Source organism: Mustela nigripes, chromosome 1 (genome assembly GCF_022355385.1).
Source record: "Mustela nigripes isolate SB6536 chromosome 1, MUSNIG.SB6536, whole genome shotgun sequence".
NCBI classification, from domain to species: domain Eukaryota; kingdom Metazoa; phylum Chordata; class Mammalia; order Carnivora; family Mustelidae; genus Mustela; species Mustela nigripes.
The window spans coordinates 83,750,741-83,772,527 of NC_081557.1; the positions used below are offsets into that span (position 1 = coordinate 83,750,741).

The window sequence follows — 21,787 nt, forward strand, 5'->3', positions numbered from 1 at the left end:
AACAGGGGATAAAAGTACCTCCTGTTGACAACATTCCACACACTCTCAAGGTAAAGGTTAATTCCTTTCCAGGGTGTTCCAGAGAGATACACAAATGAATCCGAAGTTGTCTGATAGCTGATGTTGTTGACTTGAAGGGCCATTATTGGGCTTCTGGCCCATTGCTTGGGAGGCATGAATGGTGGTGGCTTCCGGCCTTCAACTTGAATGATGTCAGGGCGGGGAAGCTCTTCCAGGTCTTCCTGAATCCGCCCTCGCTGCCCCCATCCAGGTTCAGCCCAGTGAGACGGAGGGAGAAGGGCTGGTAGGGCTGACAGTCCTTATTCTGGGCACCTGGCACTAGAAGACAGTTGAACCCACGTGGTGAACTTGGAAATGGTATCTCTGCTCTACTCAGACGGCCTGGACAGGAAGGCTGGGCCAAGCTTACAGGAGCCACAGAAATGTGTGCAAAATGGCTTTTCAGACCAAAGGCCATGGAATAGGAAGGAAGAAGGGGGGTCGTCTAAGAATCCAGGAGCACGAGGAATAGCTGTCAGAGAGGATGAGGCTTGACAGGTGCTGAGGACAGGCAGGGATGGAGGACGCGGGTAGGGGTTGGCAGATGATGTAGAGCTATTACACAGAGTCTACATCTGGATAGCAAGAGATGGGAACCCCAACACCCTGCTTCTTGGCCACCAGCCAGGACCACCCTCTCTCCAGGAGCTGGGCCGGGCTCCCGGGGCTCATGGGGCCCCTCACTTGACCACCCAGCCCACACCTGCAGTCACATGCCGGGAGCCCTGATCGCCACTGACGGGTGTTTCTCTGATTTCGCCCGTGAGGACGGCTTCGTGGCAGATCTATCATCTCGTTTTCCTGGAGGTCCTGAGGGGCAGCCACCAGACTGCACATGCTGAATGTCAACTCCATTAAGCTAACACATTTGCGTCGCTGCAAAACCCTATTTACACATAATAAACATGGGGATAGACACCATGGAGGAAATAATACGGTATGGATTAAAACAATAGCCGGTAATGCCTTCTCGGAGGCTGCAGTCACTGGCAGCCTCCTTAGAGGCCCCGCTCGCTGGCTGAGCGTCCCTCTACCTGGCCGCTGCAAGCTCTCGTTCTCCAAACCAGAAAGAGAGACCTCTCCCTGGGGCACGGAGAGATGAGCAGAGGCCTCTTTGAACGGAGCCCTCACGGTGTGCCAGGCCCCGTGCTAAGGGCTTGATCTCATTTTACCCCCCAGAGCAGCCCTTGGCAGGGGGTGGTGTCAGTATTTCCATTTTACAAAGACAGGAGCAGAACAGAGCAGAGCTCAGTGTTTTGCCTAGGGTTGCTCCATGGACGGCGGATTTGAAGCTAGGTCAGTTGAACTGCATAGCACATGCTATATTCATTATGCTAGACTCCTTATAGTTCTGCAACTATATATGTAAAGATAAAGCGAGAGAGAGAGAGAGTGAGCCACAGCCAGGAGGCCAGGCCTTAGGGGCTGGGACTCTGGACAAGACTTACCCCTGATTGGTAGAGGGTGGCCAGTACGCAGCTCAACGTTGGCCACAATCCCAGCTCTCCTGTGCTAGTAAGGAGGCCTGCAATGTAGTCAGTCTAGAGGTTTCAGAGTCTCCGAAATGAACAACCTCATTTTGGAAAGATAGAACTGCTGGCAAGCCTAGAGCAGGAATTTATTTTCCCTAGGAGGCAGACAATCCCTCGGTTCCGAAGGCATCCTCCCCAGCTGAGGACAGCAGGAGGGTCTGTGACCACAGACCTGTGTGTCCGATGGAGGAAGCTCCGGTCACACACAGGAGGGGAAGGGCCGGGCAGCAGGCCAGGTGGCTCAGGGTAATTTTGCATGAGGACGAGGAGCTGGTAGAGGCTGACCCCTAAGACCAGATAGCAGTAACCAGTCAATAAGGAGCAGCCAGTCTCTGCTCTGTCATTTACTGGTTGTGTGACTTTGGGCAGCCACTTAAGCCGTCTGGCCTCGTACCAAAACTAAGGAGAATCCTACTTCTGTGTCAGTGTGGTGAGGACTCTGTAGGAAAATGGGTGACCGCGGGGAGCACTGGCCTGTTGCGCAGCCGGCACTCAGTAGTGTCTCTGTCTGAGGGCAGAAGGGAATTCTCGGTGACCCGCCTTTTCTGTCCTCGCGGGACTGCAGGCCTGCAGAAGTCCAGAGACCTCTGTGTTCCATTCAGCTCTCACCCCCTGGGGAGACCCAGAGCGGAGGGGGCCCGCCTTGTCCCAGCCGTCCCGCTGAGTCCAGGCTAGGAAGGTAAATGGGCAAATTTTGCATCTGCTGAAATCCTTGCTCTGCCGGTTCGCTTTCTTCCACTGTAGCTGAGGATTTCTACTAAAGCCTCCAACCGTGTCTGGATTATTGCTTCCGGCAGCATCAGGGGAGGGCGTTCTGATCCCCACTCTCACAAAACACGGAAGGCAGAAGCACAAACCGGGCTTAGCAAGGCTGGGAAAAGCGGTCACAGGTACTGTTGGAGAATCCCAGGCCGCGTAGCAAACAGCCCATCCTCGGAGAAGGCAGTCATGCAGAAGAGGGCCCCAGGTCCGATGGAAACAGAGAGGCCCAACTGAGAGTTCAGGGCCAAATAAAGGGGAGGATCCTATCTGAAATCTGGCAGATGTGGGCTCCGAGCCTTCTGCCACTTAGCGGTGTGACCCTGGGCTGGGTGCCGGACTCCCAAGGCTCTCTGTTTCCCATCTGGGCAAGGACACTGAATACCTACCCCATGGAACCGGGGAGTCAGGAGGCGAGGTCTGGTCTATTACAGGGACTCAGTAAGAGTCCCCTTTCCAGCACCATCCTCCTTCTCTCTTGGGGTGCATCTTTCCCTTCCTTGTCAGAACACCAGAGGCTATCCATGTGAAAGTGTCTTACTCTGGTTCTGAGACCTGATCCTGACTCCAGTGGAGACTCCTGGATCAGGCCATGGCCAGGGCAGACAGAGGGTCCCTCAAACCTGAAAAGTCTGGGGCTGGTTCTTCCTTCCTGGACCCAGAGAGGAAGACAGAGCAGAGCAGTCCCGGGTCACACACAGCCCTGCTTGGCCAGGGTGCACAGAACCCATGCCAACCACCTTGCCGCCGGGAGACTCGTGGAAAGTCAGTGCCTGAATGCCTGGAGCCACATGGGGCTTGAGGTGGGCAAGCCGGAGACTCTATCGCAAGTAGACAGGAAATTCCAGCTCCATCCTCCACATCCACAACCCTCCACAGTATGCCTCAGCCTCCCCTTCCAGATTTCCCTGTGCAGATCCTGCCTGGCTGCCCCAATCCATGCTCTCCCTTGCCCGTTTCCACCCTGAACCTTCAACCCTCTTTGAATTCCTCCCATCTCCAATGCTCTCCCCTGTCTCTCCTAACTGGTCCCCAGCATCCCATGCAGCCCAGGTCTAGTCGCATCTCTCCATGAAGCCCTCCCTGGCCAGAGCAGCACAGTGACCATTGGTTTCCCTTTGGGTGTGCATCCTGTGTCCCCGCTGTGGGCGCCCCTGGAGAGCTGAAACGAGCCCTGTACATCCATATACATTCTATTCTCAGATTTTACTCAATGTACGGCCCTGTCCAGGTGTACTGTTTTTAAAGACCTCAAGATCCAGGGAGACAGGCAGACAGATGAGTGGGACAGGTAACCTTAACAGAGGTACAAAGCAGTGGGGGAGCAGAGAGGGGGTCTGGGAACCCAAGTTACCAGCAGTGCGTCATCCAGATCCAGATGTTAAGAAAGACACAAAGGCCGACCCGCTCAGGGAGTCATCCCCGTGGGGCCAATGTTGCACGGGCTTCTGTGTGCCTCCCCTTGTTTCCTCTGCCTCTCTCCTCCATGCTCCCTCTCTCCAGTTCTCTCCTCTCGGGGCTTCCTTCTTCGTCCAGGGCCCTGTATGATTCATGAGAGAAGTTACTAGTTAAAGGAGAAAGTGGGTCCCGGAGACCCTGAGTGCGGCTGAGCGGAGGCCCAGTAGAAATCTAATAAGTAGATCAGAGGGATAAAAGCTGAGACAAGCAGCAGGAGGGTTTAAGGAAATGAGGATCTTCAGTCCCTAGTATCCGAGGAGGTCATAATTGACAGAGCAGCCTGAGCTCCCTGGGCCCCTGCATTGAATTTAAGAATTTGGATTTTATACTCACCTATGTTTGGGAACTAACTACCCTCCCAAGTGATAAATTCCAAGGGCTCTTGGTGGAAATCACTAGAAGACACACTGCCATCATCTGTTAAGTCTCTACCTGTTCATCTTCTGGAGCCTTGGAGAGCTGGTGGGCACCTTGGCAAGTTCTGGTGTTGGACCTTCTGGTTACTGCTTCATAAAGTCGGCGTGTGCTGGGGGCAGAGCCCGGGCTTCAGGCTTGATCCAGACCGAGCAGCCACATGGCCTCAGAGAGTCACGCCACTCGGCTACTCTCCTCGAAGGCTAGGGTAGAGTCTGGAATGCAGGAGGGATGGCCAGTTTCAAGGATACTGGTCTCCAGGTAGGTCTCCCTTGTCCAGGGTCTTGCACTCACGGTGGTCCAGAGATGCCCGGATCTTCCCTTGCAGAGACCTGCCCTCTGCCATCGACCCAACTAAGTGCAGAAGTCCAGAGACTGAATTTCTCTCCCGTGACATTTTGATGAATTTAGACCCAAACTCACTCAGTTTATTGATCCTAGAGAAAATGTTCATCCTTTAAAGACCACCCAACTGCATACTTAATCCATGTGCCACACACCGGGTCGATAAGAAACGCCACCAAGACAAACACAGTGCTGAAGCCTTTATTGAAAGAGAACTCGGTGACATTCGAGTCCTCTCCTCCTTCCACTCCAGCAGAGCTCCTCCGCCATGGAGGCAAGTGTCCCCCCACATCTCCCCATCCCCCCCCAGTCTGAGTGGTGATCCGCAGGAAAGCCATGGGTTCTCAGCCCACTCCACCGCCAACAACATGCTATGGGATGGCGAGCCAGCCCACTGGCCTCTCTGTGCCTCAGTTTTCCCATCTAAGAAACAAGAGATGGGCAGCTCCCTCACCACTTCTATGTGGAATGAACAGCATCACCGTGTGGAACGGTGCCCGGCACAGTGTAGCTGCTCAGTGAACAGGATTCCCCATGCTTTGTTTTACAGTCCCAGCACAGAGACCCTAATCCGTGGCTCTGAAGTCTTTGCCCCTCAGCTAATCAAAAAGGGCCCTCTGGGTGGGCCTCCAGACAGAAAGCACCAGGGAAGAGAGGAGGCAAGTCAGCACGCCCCCATGAGCGTGCGCGCCCACACTCAGCGGCCCCGTGCAGGCCTGACTCGCACCGCCAGCTCGGCCGAGGCTCTGGTGACAGCATTCTGCAGACGGAGAGGCTGAAGCCCGGTGACTTGTCCAAGTGATGTGACACTTTCTCCCACTAAGTGATGTGTAAGGGAAAGGAACTAAATAGATGCTGTCTAAAACAGAAGCTCAGAAAAGCGAAAATTGTCTGTCTTGTTCACACGGTATCCATAGCAACCGAACCCACTCATCGGTAGCTCTCAGCAAATACGGTGTGAGTGACAGAGCTCGTGAATGATGGAGAGAAAAAAATCCAAGATGGAAACCTGAATGACTTGACGCTTCACCACATAAGGCTGACCCACCTCAGAGGCTGACTTATAGCATGTTTCTGGAAGACAGAAAAAGGGCCGATGAGAGCAGAAGCTGTACAGATTTCGGTTCTCAAATCCCCAGATGAACTCACGGACCTGAACCCTCGCATCGGCCCCCAAGGCCTGGAAGGGAACTAAGGTGCCAGATCAGTTGGCGACCTGTCCGACAGAAGGCTAGACTGACCCAGTCTTTTTGGTCACTCATCCAATGTAAGCATGTATTGATTGCCTGCTATATGCCAGGATCTGTGCTAGGAAGGAGAGTCGCAAGGATTTGTTTGCGTGGAGCAAAGGATAATAAGCCATCATCTCATCCGTAGAAAGTCTCATAACAAAGGGATGTGGGAAGCATGGGGGTCCAGGAGAGGGAGTGCCCACCGGCAGGGATGGATGGAAGAGGGAGTGGAGAGAGGGTTTCCTGAGAGGGTCTTGAACTAGGGATGACATGAGGTGTTTGAGGGCAGTGCAAGAATCCCCAGCTCGCAGGAACAGAACGTGAATAAGCAAGGGCACGTCCTCAGACCCATTCAGTATGACCAGACCTGCGGTAGGGCAGAGGGCCGGTCAGGAAACAAGACTGGGGAGGAAGGCAGGCAATCATCCCTGCCGCCCAGGGCGCTCCCAGGATGGGAAAGGCAAGGACGCAGCTCTGCGGCAGGTGGCCCTGGGGAAATGACTTCACTCCTCTGAGTATCCAGTTCCTCCTCCGCACAAGGGTAAATGGGTGATTTCTACGTTCCTTTCTGGTTCTAACATTCTATGACATTTCTGACTAATGCACGAGATCAAATATGTACACAAGACCAGAGGCATAAGAAAATACCCCAAGAAACGTGTGCTAATCTAGTGCAAACAGTGTAAGAATTGCATAGGCTAACGAACACGGGCTGTGCTGGAAATACCTGTGGACTTGTCCTTCTGGGCCACACTTCCTGGCTTCCAGAGCCCTGGGTCATGCCTAGCACAAACGGAAAGGAAGCATTCCCAGCTGAGCCCCCGGGAAGTCTGGCCCTGCACGAATGCAGTATCCCCAGTTGGCATTACAGAAAGGAGCTCTGGAGAGAGACCCTTCCCCTTTGTGTGGTGCCAGGGTCTGAAATTGGAGTTTCACCTCATCCCACAGAGCTCCCAATGCTTGGAGGGAAAAAATGCATTTGTAAAAAATTAGCAGGAGCTCTGGTCACCAAGGAAGGGGGCATCTCAGACCCAGACAATCCTAAAGCTTGTGGAATCTTCACGATCTTTTGGGGAGACCCTATTCGTTTGGGTGGGGGAGCATCAGTCCTTTAGGGAATACCAGAAAACCATAGTTCTCTCCTACAAGAATGTCTACACTCAGTTTTGTATGCATATTCAGAAGGACGTAGGAAGACCTGATGGAGGCCCCTAGAATTCCTCTCCCCACCAGACATCAGGTTAAGTCTCCTGCCCTAGTTCAAGCTCTCTGTTTTGCAAATGAGGAAATTGAGTTCCAGAAAGAACAGGTGACTCACCCAAGATCACCCAGTGAATGGGAGCAGAGGCAGGTTCCCAGGAAATTCAGGCCAGCCTCTACCCCAAGCAGGGAGGCACACAGCAGGACCCAGGATCCCTGGTGTGTGACACGGAGCTTGGTCCCTGCAGATGCCACGGCTGCACTTGGGCAGGGAGTGCAGAAAAGAAGGACAACCAGGCTCTGGTGGCTGGTCCCCAGGGCTTGTGCTGCCTCCCCGGCTGTGGGCCATGGTAGCCAGCCTTCCCTGTGGAGAAGGGACCTAGGTGTTGGCGTGCTGACTCAGCAGCTTCTGAGCCATCATTCCATTCACCACATGGAATATTCCTCTGGGAATACTGTGGGGTGGGGGATGGTTCCTCCAGGACACACCATCAGAGCTGCCCGCCTCCTCACCTCCACAGTGTGAGTAGGAGATCTGTATCTGTGAGAGGTAACTTCCTGTACCTGGGGACACGGGGTGGGGACCAGGAACAAAGAGAACTCAGACCAGATTCAGGTCTTGGTTCTGCGGCTCTAGAAATGACCTGCCGTGGGCAAAGGATTCAACCTTCCTGAGCCCTGTTGTCGTCCACTGTAAAACCACGGTCTTTATAATAATAATCGTGTTATTATTTTTCTGACTTCTGTTTGTTGAGCACTTACAATATGTACAGCTTTTGTCGAATATGTGTGGACAGGTGATAGGAGCACACCTGTCCTTACCTTCCCCTCCAGCTTCCTGACCAGTTATCCTCAGTCCTCACCGTAGCTCATTAGTCTCCATTTCACAGACTGAGGAAATGAAGGCAGCCACCTCAGATCAGGTCACAGTACTAGGAGCGCCTGGGTGGCTCATTCGGTTAAATGTCCTACTCTTCGTTTCAGCTCAGGCCATGATCTCAGAGTCGGGGGCTCTAGGCTCAGCAGAGTCTGCTTGAGATTCAATCTCTCTCCCTCTGCTTCCGCCCCTCCCTTTGCACGCACGACTCTCTCCCTTAAGTAAATAAATAAATGATCTTTAAAAAAAAAAAAAAATCACACTACTGTGTGGGAAATCCCAAGAGCTATGGGCCCAGTGGTCCCAGCTTCCTAGCCTGGCTTTTCTCAGCCTCAGGAGCTGGGGGAGGACCCAGCTGTCCTGTTCAAACCTGTAAGCCAGGACAGCTGTGGACATTCTGTTCCTCTGACCCTGCACTTTTTAAAGACTGTTCTTATGTTGGACCAGGGTCCCTCATGGTGTCCTCCAACCAGAGAACCATCTCCAGACCAACAGAAGATATAAATCCTTCCATAGCTCAGGCCTGGGCCACCAGCCCCCATCACGTGGCTATGACAGCCTCTGTGGTCAGAACAGAACCCGAGTCAAGGTCCCTCACAGTTTCTTGCAGGCGAACAGGTCATAGACACACGTGGCCTGCCGCTGCCCACATTCGCTGAAACCTGTGAGTTCCCTGGCTCTGAAACGGACCAGGAGGGGTCAGTGTGGACGCAGGTCTGTTGTGGTTGCTCCCGTCCCTGCTCTGAGAGGTACGAAGCGGCCCACGGATGATCCAGCCAGCAGGCTGGTGGGGGCAGGTAGGCAAGGCAGGAGGTGTGGTCGGTGGTGGTGAGTACCATTTCCCCCTCAGAGGAGATTTGTCTAAGATGTCGCTGCAGTCTGGAATTCCTTCTCATTCTCTCACTATAATAAGGGAGTGTGTGTGCTCGTTCTCTCTCTCTCTCTCTCTCTCTCTCTCTCTCTCTCTCTCTCTCTCGTGCTATCCCAATCATCCTCATCCTTGGCTCTGGTGGGGCTGCCCAGCTGGAGGGCCCCGAACGCCTCCCCCTCCCCGGGACTCTGCGGTGGCTGTGTAGGGTTCGTGCCGTCCCCAGCATGCCTGAGAGCAGTCAGCCTCCCACTGGGATGGCCTTGTGCGGGGTAAACTTTCATGTTCTTATTAAGTGATGGCTGGTGGTTCAGAATCACTCCCCTGCATCTGTTTGGGCTTGATTCCTAATCAAAGCTCGGGCTCTCCTTCTCCCCCTCGTGCTGAAAGATTGGTGTTCAAGAGAAGAAAGGTGCTCTGATGTCCGCTGCTGGGCTCCCAGCTGGGATGTGGGGCTCCGGGGAAGATGGGGAGGCTGGGTTTTACCCCAAAGTCTTGGTTCAAATCCCAGCTCGCCTATGACCAGCTGGGTGACTTCAGGCACGCCTCAAACCTCTCTGATCCTCGATGCCCAACCCCGTCCAGGAATGTCTCGTATCCTGCTAGGGTTCAAGGAGAACATGTATCTGGCATAGAAGGACTTGAAAGCCCTGTGGGGGTGTTAGCCGCTGACACCTGGACACGACTGCATCATCTGACCATGTTCTCAGCCCCTTAGGGACAGAGGGCTTCCATGGAGCCTTCTGGAATTCGCAGACCTTCCATAAGGCATCTTGAGCCAGAACAAGGGCGTAGAGCCAGGCTGTGGCACTCCCCCTAACCCTCTCCCAGAGGCATCCCCCAGTGATGGCTCACCCCTCCCTGCCCCCCTCACACCAAGCAGAAGAGGCTGCATTTACACACTCTGATTTTCCAAGGCAAAAGAGACCCGTGGCGCTAGGGCCTCCGAGTAGCCACATGGATAGCTAGATAAATAATTACTAAATAAATAAATAAATAAATAAAAATAAACAAAGAAAGCCTCGAATGAGCTTGAATTGCTGCCGTGCTGAGAGGTAACTGGCAGATTCAATTTAATTATAAGATACAGAGTTGTAATGGGGTGTGTGAGGCTCAAGGAGGATTTCAATAATGGGAGGACAGCAGGGGCTCCGTTGCCTTCTCCGCTGGCGCTTTTCCTAACCCCACTGCCTCCTCCCCTTCCTTGCCCTGTGGGTTGGGGCAGCGGTGGGAAGATCAGCGCAGCCCGGGAGGCCTAAGTCCACCCCAGCCCCAGGATTTGCCTCCTCTCTAGCCTCAGCGCCCATGACCACCCCAGGTGGCAGGCCCAGGGCAGGCCCTGGTGGCAGGCCCAAGGCAGGCCTTGATCAGGACGCCTGGGGAGGAGGCCCAGGGCCTCGAGGGGCTCCATGCTCCCAGCCCTGCCTTCTCCTGCCTCCATGAAGATGTGCAGTTTCCAGAAGACACAGCCCCTGCTGTAAGGCAAGGCGTAGCCACCGGACTGTGAAATGACAACTGTGATTTATTTGACTGGGAGCAAAAGCATGCCATCTCCTGGTCTCCCGCCTGTTCAGCTTTCTACCCAGAAAGTGGAGGGGACATCCCCCAACCCACTGAGGCTTCGCTGGCCCCCTTCCGGCCCCAGGACCTTATAGTCAGAGAGCATGTGCTCTCTCTCTCTCTGTGTCATACCAACCCAGCTGCCCACCTCTGCCCTGGGGTGGGGGTGGGGGGCTGCCATGTTGGAGGGCCCTATACTTCGCACACCCCTCCAACTCCCAGGACATTGTTGCCCTCTTCTGCCCTCTTCACTTTTGCCAGGTGAAAGCAGATATCTGCCTCCAGGCCCCCATCTTCGCTCTTTTCAGCAGGACGTGGGCCGGAGGGCAGAGGCTGGCCATTCCTATCTGACTGTACTGATCAATGCCTGAAGGCCAGCTTATGGCCCTTATGGGATTCTCTTGGTTAATCTTCAGCATGTATGGTTTTATTGGGGCCACAAATGGGTGACAAACTCATAAGTAAACAGCAGTCGCTCTCCATGCTTCTCTGCCCTGACCCCACCACCCTGTCTCCCCGGGAGGCTAGCTATCCTTTCCCAGGCAGGGACTCTCCAGGAGCCTAGCTCCCACAAGGACGTCTCAGCAATGCGCATGACTCATTGCCCAGTACCCTCTGAACACACATGGTCCCCTTCTTCCCACCAGGGTCTCTGCCAGTCCCCTAGGCTGTGTGCTCAGCGTCCAGACGACATCCCAGCAGAATGACACAGCCTGGGCTCTGGGATCAATTGAGCCTAGATTTTGTCCCCGACTCCTGCACTTCCCTGCTGTGTGACTTCAGCTAAATTACTCAACGTCCCTGAGCCTCACCTGTACAATGGGGCTAATAATCCCTATCGTGAGGAATCTATATGAAGGTTAAGTCCAAATATAAATTTTATATTCAGAGCAGTTTATTGGGCCTCTAACTTCCCAAAAATCTGGGCCTCAACAGAAGTGCAGCAGCGCGGGGGTAAGGGCCAACTTGGAAGGATTCCTTATGGCCCTTGATCTTAGTCCTTTGGGGACTCTGTTGGTCCTGAAAGAGAAAAGAGATGCCTTCTTTCTGCCTGGCCTCCTAGATGTGATTGACTGGCTACACCATCCTGAGCCTCCCTAGGGGACGGACACACAACTGTCAAGTATCTGGTCCCATTCAAACCTTACTCACCAGTTCCAACTTTCTCTTAGGAAAAGTCTAAAAGCCTTTCAGGCATATGGCCTTCAGCAGTCCCTGTTCTTCATGGGATAAGTAGAGTGATGACAGGCCAGGCGGAGGAATGGCCTTCATGATCCCGTTTCTCTGTCATATTCCCTCACAAAGCAATTAACCCCCTGGGATCAGACATCTTAAACCAGAGATGGCTGAGGTAATCTTGTCCATGTGATAAAACTGTTTACATCAAATTCTCCAACCAACATTATTAAACTCCCCCCAATCGCTGCACCTCTCACAAAGATATTATACCAGTCATCCGAAGAACCTCACTCATAATCAGGGTTACTGGTTTTGACGCTTACCAGCTCTATGACCCTGAGCAAGTTATCGAATCTTTTGGATTATCTGCTTCCCATTTTATCCGATAGGAATAATAATAGTACTTAACTTTTATGATTGAAGATGATGCATGCGGAGTGCCTAGTCCAGAGACTAATCAATCATAAGCAATCAGTCAATGGCAATTTTTTTTTAAGATTTTATTTATTTATTTGACAGAGAGAGATCACAGTAGACAGAGAGGCAGGCAGAGAGAGAGAGAGGGAAGCAGGCTCCCCGCTGAGCAGAGAGCCCGATGCGGGACTCGATCCCAGGACCCTGAGATCATGACCTAAGCCGAAGGCAGCGGCTTAACCCACTGAGCCACCCAGGCGCCCGAGTCAATGGCAATTTTAATTGTAATGGTGAGTTAAGTGAGTTTGGCCTCAGATGATACCAAAGAGGGGTAAGGCCAGGCTGCATCCAGCCCCCAGGGGGTGGGGTAGCCTATGTCCCGATTCCAAGGTGCACGGGGGTGTGGGAGAGCCTGCCAACCCTGGAGCCTGAACCAATGCCCAAGTCGCCCAGCGGAAGGCCACATTCTGAGTCCGTTGGCAGCCATGTTGGAATTCCAAATGATGAAGAGTTGGGAGAAAGACCCCAAGCAGCGTCTGAGGGTAGAAGATGAGCCCAGCATTTCATGAAAAGAAAGATGACAAGAGCCAGGCAAGGTCCCAGAGAGCCAGCCTGCTGGGATGGGACTCAGCCGGTGGGGTCATTTCTCCCAGAGAACTGAGAACAGAGCACGGCAAGGTGCACCAGGCCTGCAGTCAGGCAGATAGGTGGACTCAAGCTTCGCCCCTCAATAGCTTCAGAACCCTCAGTCAACACCTCGGCCCTCTAAAATGTCCATTTCTTTATAAAGAAAGAGAAGAATAAAAGCACCTGCCTTTACAAGGTCTGTGTGAAGGGGAAACAAGATGAGAAAAGGAAAATGCCCATTGCTGTTCAGTTAATGGCTGATGTGTCCTGACCACAATGGACAGAGTCAGGCCAGTGTTGCAGGAATCTGGGGAAGCCAAAGGGGTGATGACCACGTGGGCCCCAGACTGACAGCGGGCATGTGACATCTGGGGACAGCAGCAACATGGACAATCATGGGCCCCACAGCTAGTGGTGAGGAGTTGCTGACAATCTACCCGCCTTGGCCATCCTGTGGATAGCGCCGTGCCAGCCTGTAAATGGAGGGCAAGGGTGGATGAAGGGCTTCCCCGGTGTCAGTTTCTGCTGGTTGGTGGCTGAGGCTGAGCACTCCCTACCCTCATGTGTCTGCGGGAGCTATTGTCCCCGCAGGAGCTAGCAAAGATGGGCCCGTCGTCACCAAGACTCTCTGGAATTATCACAACGATCGTTAACCCTTCTTAAAGGAGGGTTAGCCACTTGAGCTTTTCATGTAATTCATTATTTTAAAAACTTAAGATGGTAGCTGTTTCAGGTTTCTCTTACATGGATTTAATTGGGATGTAATAGCATCGTTAATTAAATACAAATCAATAATTTAAAACAACTAATTGATACTTAATATGAATGGGGGATAAACTTAGTCCTAATATAATTAACTCCAATAGGTAATGAAATAGCCATTATGTCTTTACAACAATGTAAAGTTTATAGTTCTTTAATAAACTTTGAGTTAGCAAGCAATGAGAGTCGAAAATTATGAAACAGGTATTATTGGGCTATTAAACATTTATTACTTGTCCTGGAGGGCTAGAGCTAGTCACTTGTCAGGATTAATAAACTTTTGCTATTCCTCTCTTCAGGCCTCTTTACCAGAGAGGTTGATCAGAAAACTGAGATCTCTGTGTGATTTATGGGCATCATTATTGCCTGGGATGTGAGCTATGATGCTGCAAACAGGATGAAACAGAATTGAAGCAGAAAGCAGGAGTTTAGTGGAGCATAAGGAATAACACAGAGGACATTAGGAGAAGGAGAGGAAAAGCGAATTGGGGGAAATCGGAGGGGGAGACAAACCACGAGAGACTGTGGGCTCTGAGAAACAAACTGAGGGTTTTAGAGGGGAGGGGAGTGGGGAGTGGGTGAGCCTGATGGTGGGTATTAAGGAGGGCACGGATCGCATGGAGCACTGGGTATGCTGCATAAACAATGAATCTTGGAACACTGCATCAAAAACTAATGATGGGTTTTATGGTGACTAACATAACACAGTAAAAAAAAAAAAAAAAAATTAATTTAAAAAGAAAAAAAAAGCAAGAGTTTAGCAGAATCAAAGTGAGGACTTTCCCATCCAAGTACTAACCAAGCCCGACCCTGCTTAGCTTCTGAGATCAGACGAGATCTGGCACGTTCAGGGTGGTATGGCCGTAGACAGTGAGGATTTTCCAAACGTGACAGTCTGGCATCCTGGGATCGGCCAGGCATCCCGGCAGGACTTTCAGTGGCCCATCGCCCTTGAGTCAGGCCATCGGGGCAGACACCCTTTGTTAAGGCAGACCCCCAGAGAAATCTCCAGGCTTCGAGGTCCTGGGGGTGGGGATCACCCCAAGCCTTGCAACTCCTTTTCCCCCCTTGGGGCTCCTGCCACGACTAGGGCCGTGCACGTAGAAATAACTCACATGCTGCTCCCGACCCTTTGTTTTCCCGAAGTCCTGTGTTTGATTTTTGTTCATCTCTCCATAAGGATGTGCCTTTCATATTCAACCAGACTGTGATCTCGTTGTGAAGGGAAGCTGGCCTTCCGTGCTTTTGCTTTGCATGTGGGAGCATCTTGATGGGCGGCTATGGGTCAGATATCCTACTGGTCACCCTTTGTTAATACATGCTGACTGGGCAGGGCTGGTACGGACACTGTGGGAGAGTCTACCCACCCTACCCTACTGCTTTTTATGTCATTTGTTACATAACGATTGGTCTATAGACCAAGACATCTGCGCTCCGAGGCCAGAAAGGCTGATTACGAATATATTTCTTCAGATCTAAACTCCTGCTCACACAGGCCTCTGGGACCCCCCTCACTTGGAAATCCCATCACCTCAAACATGAGAAGTCCAAAAATGCGCCATTTTCACCTCACGCCCAAATTGGCTGCCTTGGTCAGTTACTTCTGACACAGACCCCACCTTTCTCCATTCTGCCCGACTAAATCCACCGTGGTCATCTGCCCCCTTCCTCTGCTGGAGCCACTCTGTCACTCAGGCAATTGTCCCTTTCCCAGAACGTCTCTCAGATCCATCACTGTCTCTCCATCCCCGGCCACTTAGCCTCACTGCTACACCCACCTGGCTGGCCTTCCTGACTCGCTTCCTCTTCCAGCCCCTCAGCGAGTGTCTACCCCATGAGCCTCCAGAGAAGGCTGCCTGGAAGTTCGTTCTATCTCCTTGGATGAGTCTTCCCTTTAAAGAAGAGGGAGGATAAACATGACGGTCCCTAACCCCCAATCTGATATTTCGTTTCCGTTTCCTGTGCTCGCCCTTATCAGCTACTTGATCCTAGGCACCCTTCCCCAAGTGCCTCTGATTTTCATATTAACCATAAGCAGAAGGTCTTATTCTCAGCGTCCACATTTTATAAATGAGAACATTAAGGTGCAGGGAAGCCCTGAGCGTTGCTCACTCTGGCGTGGGGGAGCCGGGCTCTGGCCAGGACTGACGGTTTCAAAACATACGTGGCCTCCCGGTGACTCCAGCCAGGTCCAGCTGACGCCTTCTCCATATGGTCTCAGGAACCATCTGGTGAGCTATTTGCGGCCCCCCACTGCTCTCCTGTGTCGAGGTGGCAGGGAGATAGAGGCTCTGAAGTTCCCCCTGAGAAAGTTTAGGGTCCTTGCACTGGCTCTCTGATCTCAGGCTGTCTTCCGAGAGCGGGGACAGGGAGCAGATGTCAGTCCGTCACCGCGCACCAGGAGGATGGCAGGCGTCGAACAAATGCGCTCCCTCGTCTGGGCTCACCCCCACCCCTCCACCATCTGCATCCATGCTAAAACGATCTTTCTAAGATGCGAGTCTGGCCTGTGGGTTCCTTCTGAGGTCTGTGAAGGAAGAATCTGTTCCAGACCTCTCTCCTGGCTTGTCGACAGCCATCTTCGTGTTCATATGGCATCCTCCCTGTGTGTGTGTGTGTGTGTGTGTGTGTGTGTGTGTGTGTCTGTCTGCCTCCAAATTTCCCCTTTTTATGAGGACACCAGTCACATTGGCTTCAGGCCGCCTAGTGGCCATTTTAACTGGATTATCTGTGTCACATCCTTATCTTCAAACAAAGTCGCCTCCTGTGGTACAAGAGAGCCATAGTCCAGGCCGGAACCCTGGCCCAGCCAGGACCACCGACCTGTGTCCTCTATTGTTTTGATCCACAGCCTCGGCAGCCGTGGGACCCCAGACCTTACCCTGAGACCTAAGCTAGAAATCAGACCTGGATTCTAGCCTGAGCACTGTTATCAGCTTTGACCTTGAACTGTCCTTTTACTTCTCGGAGCCTCAGCCTCTGAAACCAAAATGGAGGAAATAGACCATTCTTCCTCGCCTACTTCACAGAGCTACTGTTAGCCTCTAATAAGGTAGTGAATATGACAGCATTGTGAAAAACCAAGAGTCCCGTAAATGTGAAGTAATAGCACTGTATCATTGTTATTACTACTAAGAATAAAGAAATCCTAAGGCTAGAAAAAGGCCCATCTTCACCCTGTGAAACTGAAGGAAAACGGTACCATTTATAAAGCCGTCCCGTTTCACTCCTCCCAGAGGAAATCTCATGTTTCCGAGACTTCTCTTCCAATGAATTACAACTTTCATACACTCGGCAAACACCCTCACCTAACTTACTCCATTGTTCCACGTCTCAGCCCACCTGATCTGTTCTGACCTGGGGGAGGGGAGAGCAGATCATTAACCCAAGAGTCAGTGGTTGGCCCTTTCATTCAATCAGAAGACTGTCCCTAAGCTCCCGCCAGGTGCCAGGCATTGTGCTCCGGATCAGGGACTCAGAGCTGGACACAGCAGAGTCCTGGCCCTTCTGTCGCTCAGTCTAGATACCTGGAGTTCCTGGGGTGTGTACCCTTCTCCCCAAGAAACATGCGCTTTCCCCATAAATGTTTCCTTTCACGCTAGTATTTCTTAAGCCTTGTTCTCCTCAGATAGTAGTACCCTCCCCAGCCCCTCTGCAGGTGACCCTGGACTCCTTTGCTATTAATTTTCTTTGTAAGCCAGGATGACTTGATTCACGTTCATCATTTTCCATGGGCGCCTTTGGTGCGTCTGGTGCTTCTGCTACTGGTAGGTGATCAGCCAAAGGCTGCAGCCCTAAGGTCTCAAGGGAAAGACCCTGATATCTTGCTGTTAAAATGGGCATCTATGATCTGACTCCACCTTCAGTCCCAGTGCCATGTGACAAGGATGAAGGCAGTCTGGCGCCTGGTCTAGCTCAAAGAGTAAAGATTCCTAGTTTTTGTATCACATTCTGCCATCTCTCCCCTAAGAGCCTGGTTAGTCTGGTGAGGTAGAGTTGCCCCAAGACACAGTGCTTGCTTCCTGCTTCCCCCGGCCCTGTCTTTGCTTGGTGCCTTTGACAACACACCGTCTCCCCACCTGGGCTCCCACAGTCTCCTCCCCGCCCCCACTTCAGCCCTGTTGGCCTGCTTCCTCAGGCGCACCCAGTGACCTCCAATTTAGCTCTACAAATCTCTACAAAGAACATCCCAAGCTTTCACATGTGGATAGATATCTAATTCTCACTTCACTAATTCTCTAACCTGCTCATTCTTGCAAAGAACCCAGTGGCTTCTCCCCACTTCTCAGTAAGGACTCTGTCGGAGAGCACTCTCCCTCAGTACATGTCTGCAGTGTGCTTATTAATGCCTTGTAATACAGCTGCCTAAATAATTAAGACTAACCCACACGTGTCAAATTAAATGAGCCAGATACATTGAGAAATTGCTCATCCTCCATTTCTTTTATTAATCAGGTTTCTAAAAAACTCTTTTCCTGCTCATTTGCAAAAATCGAACATGGTCGGTGAGACTCTTATAATGACTGTACATATGGACTATCTCCTCGGACAACGCATTATGTGACTAAGGATAGGCTGAGTTGGGGTGGTAGAGACAGCCAACACAGATGATCTGGATTCAACTGGTCGACCACACTCTCTAAATCTCTGGGAGAATTATGCCCCCTCCATTTCCTTGAAAGCTTAGGGGGGCAGTCTAGCAAACCCAACAGGAATGTTTGGCCTAAATCCATCTAACATCTTCTGCCCCCCTACCTGAACCCATCCTGTGTTCCCCTGGTCTCGATGTAGGAACCCTAGCTTCTTTTCTCATTAGGAATCCCTGCTCATGTACTTTATATGGGCATAAGAAGTCAATGGAAATATAATAAGAGCCATAAGCAGTTGTATCATTCTGGCAATGAACAATGCCCGTGCGATTATAATGGGCTGGTTGACTCTGCCCATCGTCAGCTTGTCGAGGCTTCTCTACAGTCTCAGAATCTTGGGCAAGAGGCTATTGTTCGCGGGAGCTCAGCGCGCCTCCTCACAGCTTGTACTTCCGCCGGCCCCCTCCTGGCAGGCTGCATTCCTGTCTCTTGAAGGTGGTTGTTAGAAAGAATCCACAAATATAGTAAGTAAACATCAAAGAGGCTTTGATCCGCAGGGCCCTCGACAGAACAGGAGCCCTTGAAGAAAGGGCCAAGGCCTTGGATGAGGGAACTTAACATCGTCAATTTGGGTGCGGGAGATGTAAAGCTGTTTGAAGTGAGGCTGGCTTGGCCCTGCCTTCAGACGAGCTCGCGTGGAGGGGACGGAAGAGAAGTGAGCGCCTTTGGAAAAGGCATGCTCAGATCTGCTTCTCTGCTCTTTACTGATAGTTAATAAACCCCTTTAAAGAATTGGGAGATCAAAGCTAGCAACCTCCCAAGGCCATGGCATTCTGCCACCGCCCGCCATGCTTTGTTTTTCTCTAGGGCAAGAGCCCCTAAGCTTGACTTATCTGTTTCTCGTGGGCCCTTTCATCCTGCAAACCATGGAGGGTAGACCTGGGTGACAAGAGGTGGATGGAGAGGTAGGGAGGGGGAAATGAGCCCACCCTGTCTAAGCTCCAACAGCCTAGATACTACCCGGCCCAGGCTCCAAGAAACACCCAGTGTCACGAGAGAAGTTGCTATGACACACCACTCAGTGGGACCCTCCTTCCCTGTGGGACCCATGGAGGGAGCCCCTGAGTGCCCAGAAAGTGTGCCAAGCCCTGGGAGGGAGTGCAGTCAGATGCCCTTTCCAGAAATCCTACCCCTTTTCCATTCGCCTCAGCAGCGGTCGCATTTGTAGGAGTCCTAAGCAAAGAGGAGGGGGTGAGGAGTTTAAAATAATCCTGGGATATCATTTAGCGTCTTTGAATTTGGGATTTCTCACTTGCATAGTATGAAGAGCAATAAGCTGTCTGCCGACCTCAGGGGGTACCGTGGAGGTCAGAAGAGGAATTTGGTGTAGAATGGCTTCAAACCCCATAATGTGCTTAAGACAAACCAGGATTTAGAAGATGAATACCAGCCTTCTTCTGAGGCAGACGTAACTCCAGTCCAGCACCCACGCCCAAGGGGCACCCATTTATCCAATAGCGTGAAAAAAAGAAAAAGTCTCTTGCTTTTGCTACCTAGAATTGTTGTTCCACCTTACTTTTCCCTGTTGTGTCAAAGTCCTGTGGGACCAGAATCTACACCTTGCGTCTCTTAGCCATCCCAACCCCTGTGCTCCATGCTCAACCGAGTCCACGCTTCATAAGCCCTTGAAGACAGCACTGCCTTGTTCCTGAATATGAGATCATCCAGGAATCCCTAGACCCAGAAACTCGTTCTCTCCCAAAAAGTAGACTCCTCTACCTCCATTTTTGTGTCTTCTTCCAAATTCGCCCAACCACTTCTTCATTCCTCCAAACTACGCTCTTCTGTGTCTGCTTGCATTGCTCCATCTTGGTCACCACTCGCTGGATTCTGCCTCTCCTTTGGCAGACCTGACCACAGTCCCAGCATGAGGTGGACATAGTCCCCAAGCCTGGGATCTGTAGAGCCTCACTAACCTATAGAGTAGTGATCACGAGCATGGACTCTGGAGCCATACTGCCTAGATTCAAACTCCTGGTTTGCCACCAGCTAGCTCTTCCAACTAAGGCTGTCTACTTAATACATCTGTAAATGGGGATGATATAAAAATAGAGATAATACTGGTATACAGCTCACAGGGTTATTGCAGGAATCAAATGAGGAATTATTGGCTTAATAGGATGCTCAGATCATAGCAAGTGCTATGTAAATGTTATATAAGTAGCCCTGTTTATGAGGGCAGCAGCTTCATACCCCCCAAAAAGGGGCCTTCACTGATACTGGATCCATTCCCCGCTCATTCACCTGTGTTTTTCTTCCAGAGCTGGGCCTCCAGAAGAGAGGATGCTGTCTGGTGCTGGGCTACATGGCCAAGGACAAGTTTCGAAGAATGAATGAAGGTCAGTGAGAACCTGCCCACCCTTTGGGGGGTAATGAGGTGTTGCCCTGCAACTCTGGTCCCGGAAGAAGAACCTGGGACAGTGGACAGAGCTGTTTAATTTCCATGAAACTCTTTATATAGAAATGTGGGGAAGAGTACCTAATGCCTGAAATACTGTATGCTGATTCCTAAGCACTTTTTCTCATGCTGTCCTCTAACACCGTCTGCGTCCTCTACTTCTCTTTCTTTTTCTTTTTTTTTTTTACAATCTTACTACCTATGACATTTACTTTTATCATTATGTCTATTTCCTTTCTCCCTGTTTCTATTTTTCTTTTTTTTAAATTTTTTATTTTTTATAAACATATATTTTTATCCCCAGGGGTACAGGTCTGTGAATCGCCAGGTTTACATACTTCACAGCACTCACCAAAGCACATACCCTCCCCAATGTCCATAACCCCACCCCCCTTCTCCCAACCCCCCTCCCCCCAGCAACTCTCAGTTTGTTTTGTGAGATTAAGAGTCACTTATGGTTTGTCTCCCTCCCAATCCCATCTTGTTTCTTTTATTCTTCTCCTACCCACTTAAGCCCCCATGGTGCATCACCACTTCCTCATATCAGGGAGATCATAGGATAGTTGTCTTTCTCTGCTTGACTTATTTCGCTAAGCATGATACGCTCTAGTTCCATCCATGTTGTCGCAAATGGCAAGATTTCATTTCTTTTGATGGCTGCATAGTATTCCATTGTGTATATATACCACATCTTCTTTATCCATTCATCTGTTTATGGACATCTAGGTTCTTTCCATAGTTTGGCTATTGTGGACATTGCTGCTATAAACATTTGGGTGCACGTGCCCCTTTGGATCACTACGTTTGTATCTTTAGGGAAAATACCCAGTAGTGCAATTGCTGGGTCATAGGGCAGTTCTATTTTCAACACTTTGAGGAACCTCCATGCTGTTTTCCAGAGTGGTTGCACCAGCTTGCATTCCCACCAACAATGTAGGAGGGTTCCCCTTTCTCCGCATCCTCGCCAGCATCTGTCATTTCCTGACTTGTTGATTTTAGCCATTCTGACTGGTGTGAGGTGATATCTCATTGTGGTTTTGATTTGTATTTCCCTGATGCCGAGTGATATGGAGCACTTTTTCATGTGTCTGTTGGCCATCTGGATGTCTTCTTTGCAGAAATGTCTGTTCCTCTACTTCTCTTTCTCTCTCTTCCCTACCTTTGCTCCCCAACCACTCACCCAGCACAATTAAATCTGCTTCTATTATCTTTTTTAATCCAGACCTCTCTACCTTTCTCTTCTATCATTCACATTTTTTGAATGCCTATTGAATAAACAGCCCCTTACAGGACACTTGGGAAAATAATGAAGAATAAGGCAGCGTTTTTATTTTCAAAGAACTTACAATGGGAAATCTGCCCTCTTTCCCAACTCCACTGGCCCTACCTCTCCTTTCTTACTCATGGGCCATTCTGCCTTCCTCTTGCTCTGGGTCTTTCCTCTGGGGCTTGA

At 51.1% G+C, this 21,787-nt stretch overlaps 1 protein-coding gene across 5 annotated transcripts in view; it reads left to right on the top strand.

The window, feature by feature from the left end:
* Window positions 1–21,787, top strand: part of KIRREL3 (kirre like nephrin family adhesion molecule 3) — a 551,364-nt gene that overhangs the window by 398,660 nt on the left and 130,917 nt on the right. For all 5 annotated transcript variants that reach the window (XM_059414007.1, XM_059413998.1, XM_059414010.1 and 2 more), the window contains exon 3: window positions 20,198–20,275. In XM_059414007.1, coding sequence (XP_059269990.1) covers window positions 20,198–20,275 — 78 coding nt within the window. The remainder of the gene's footprint in view (window positions 1–20,197; window positions 20,276–21,787) is intronic.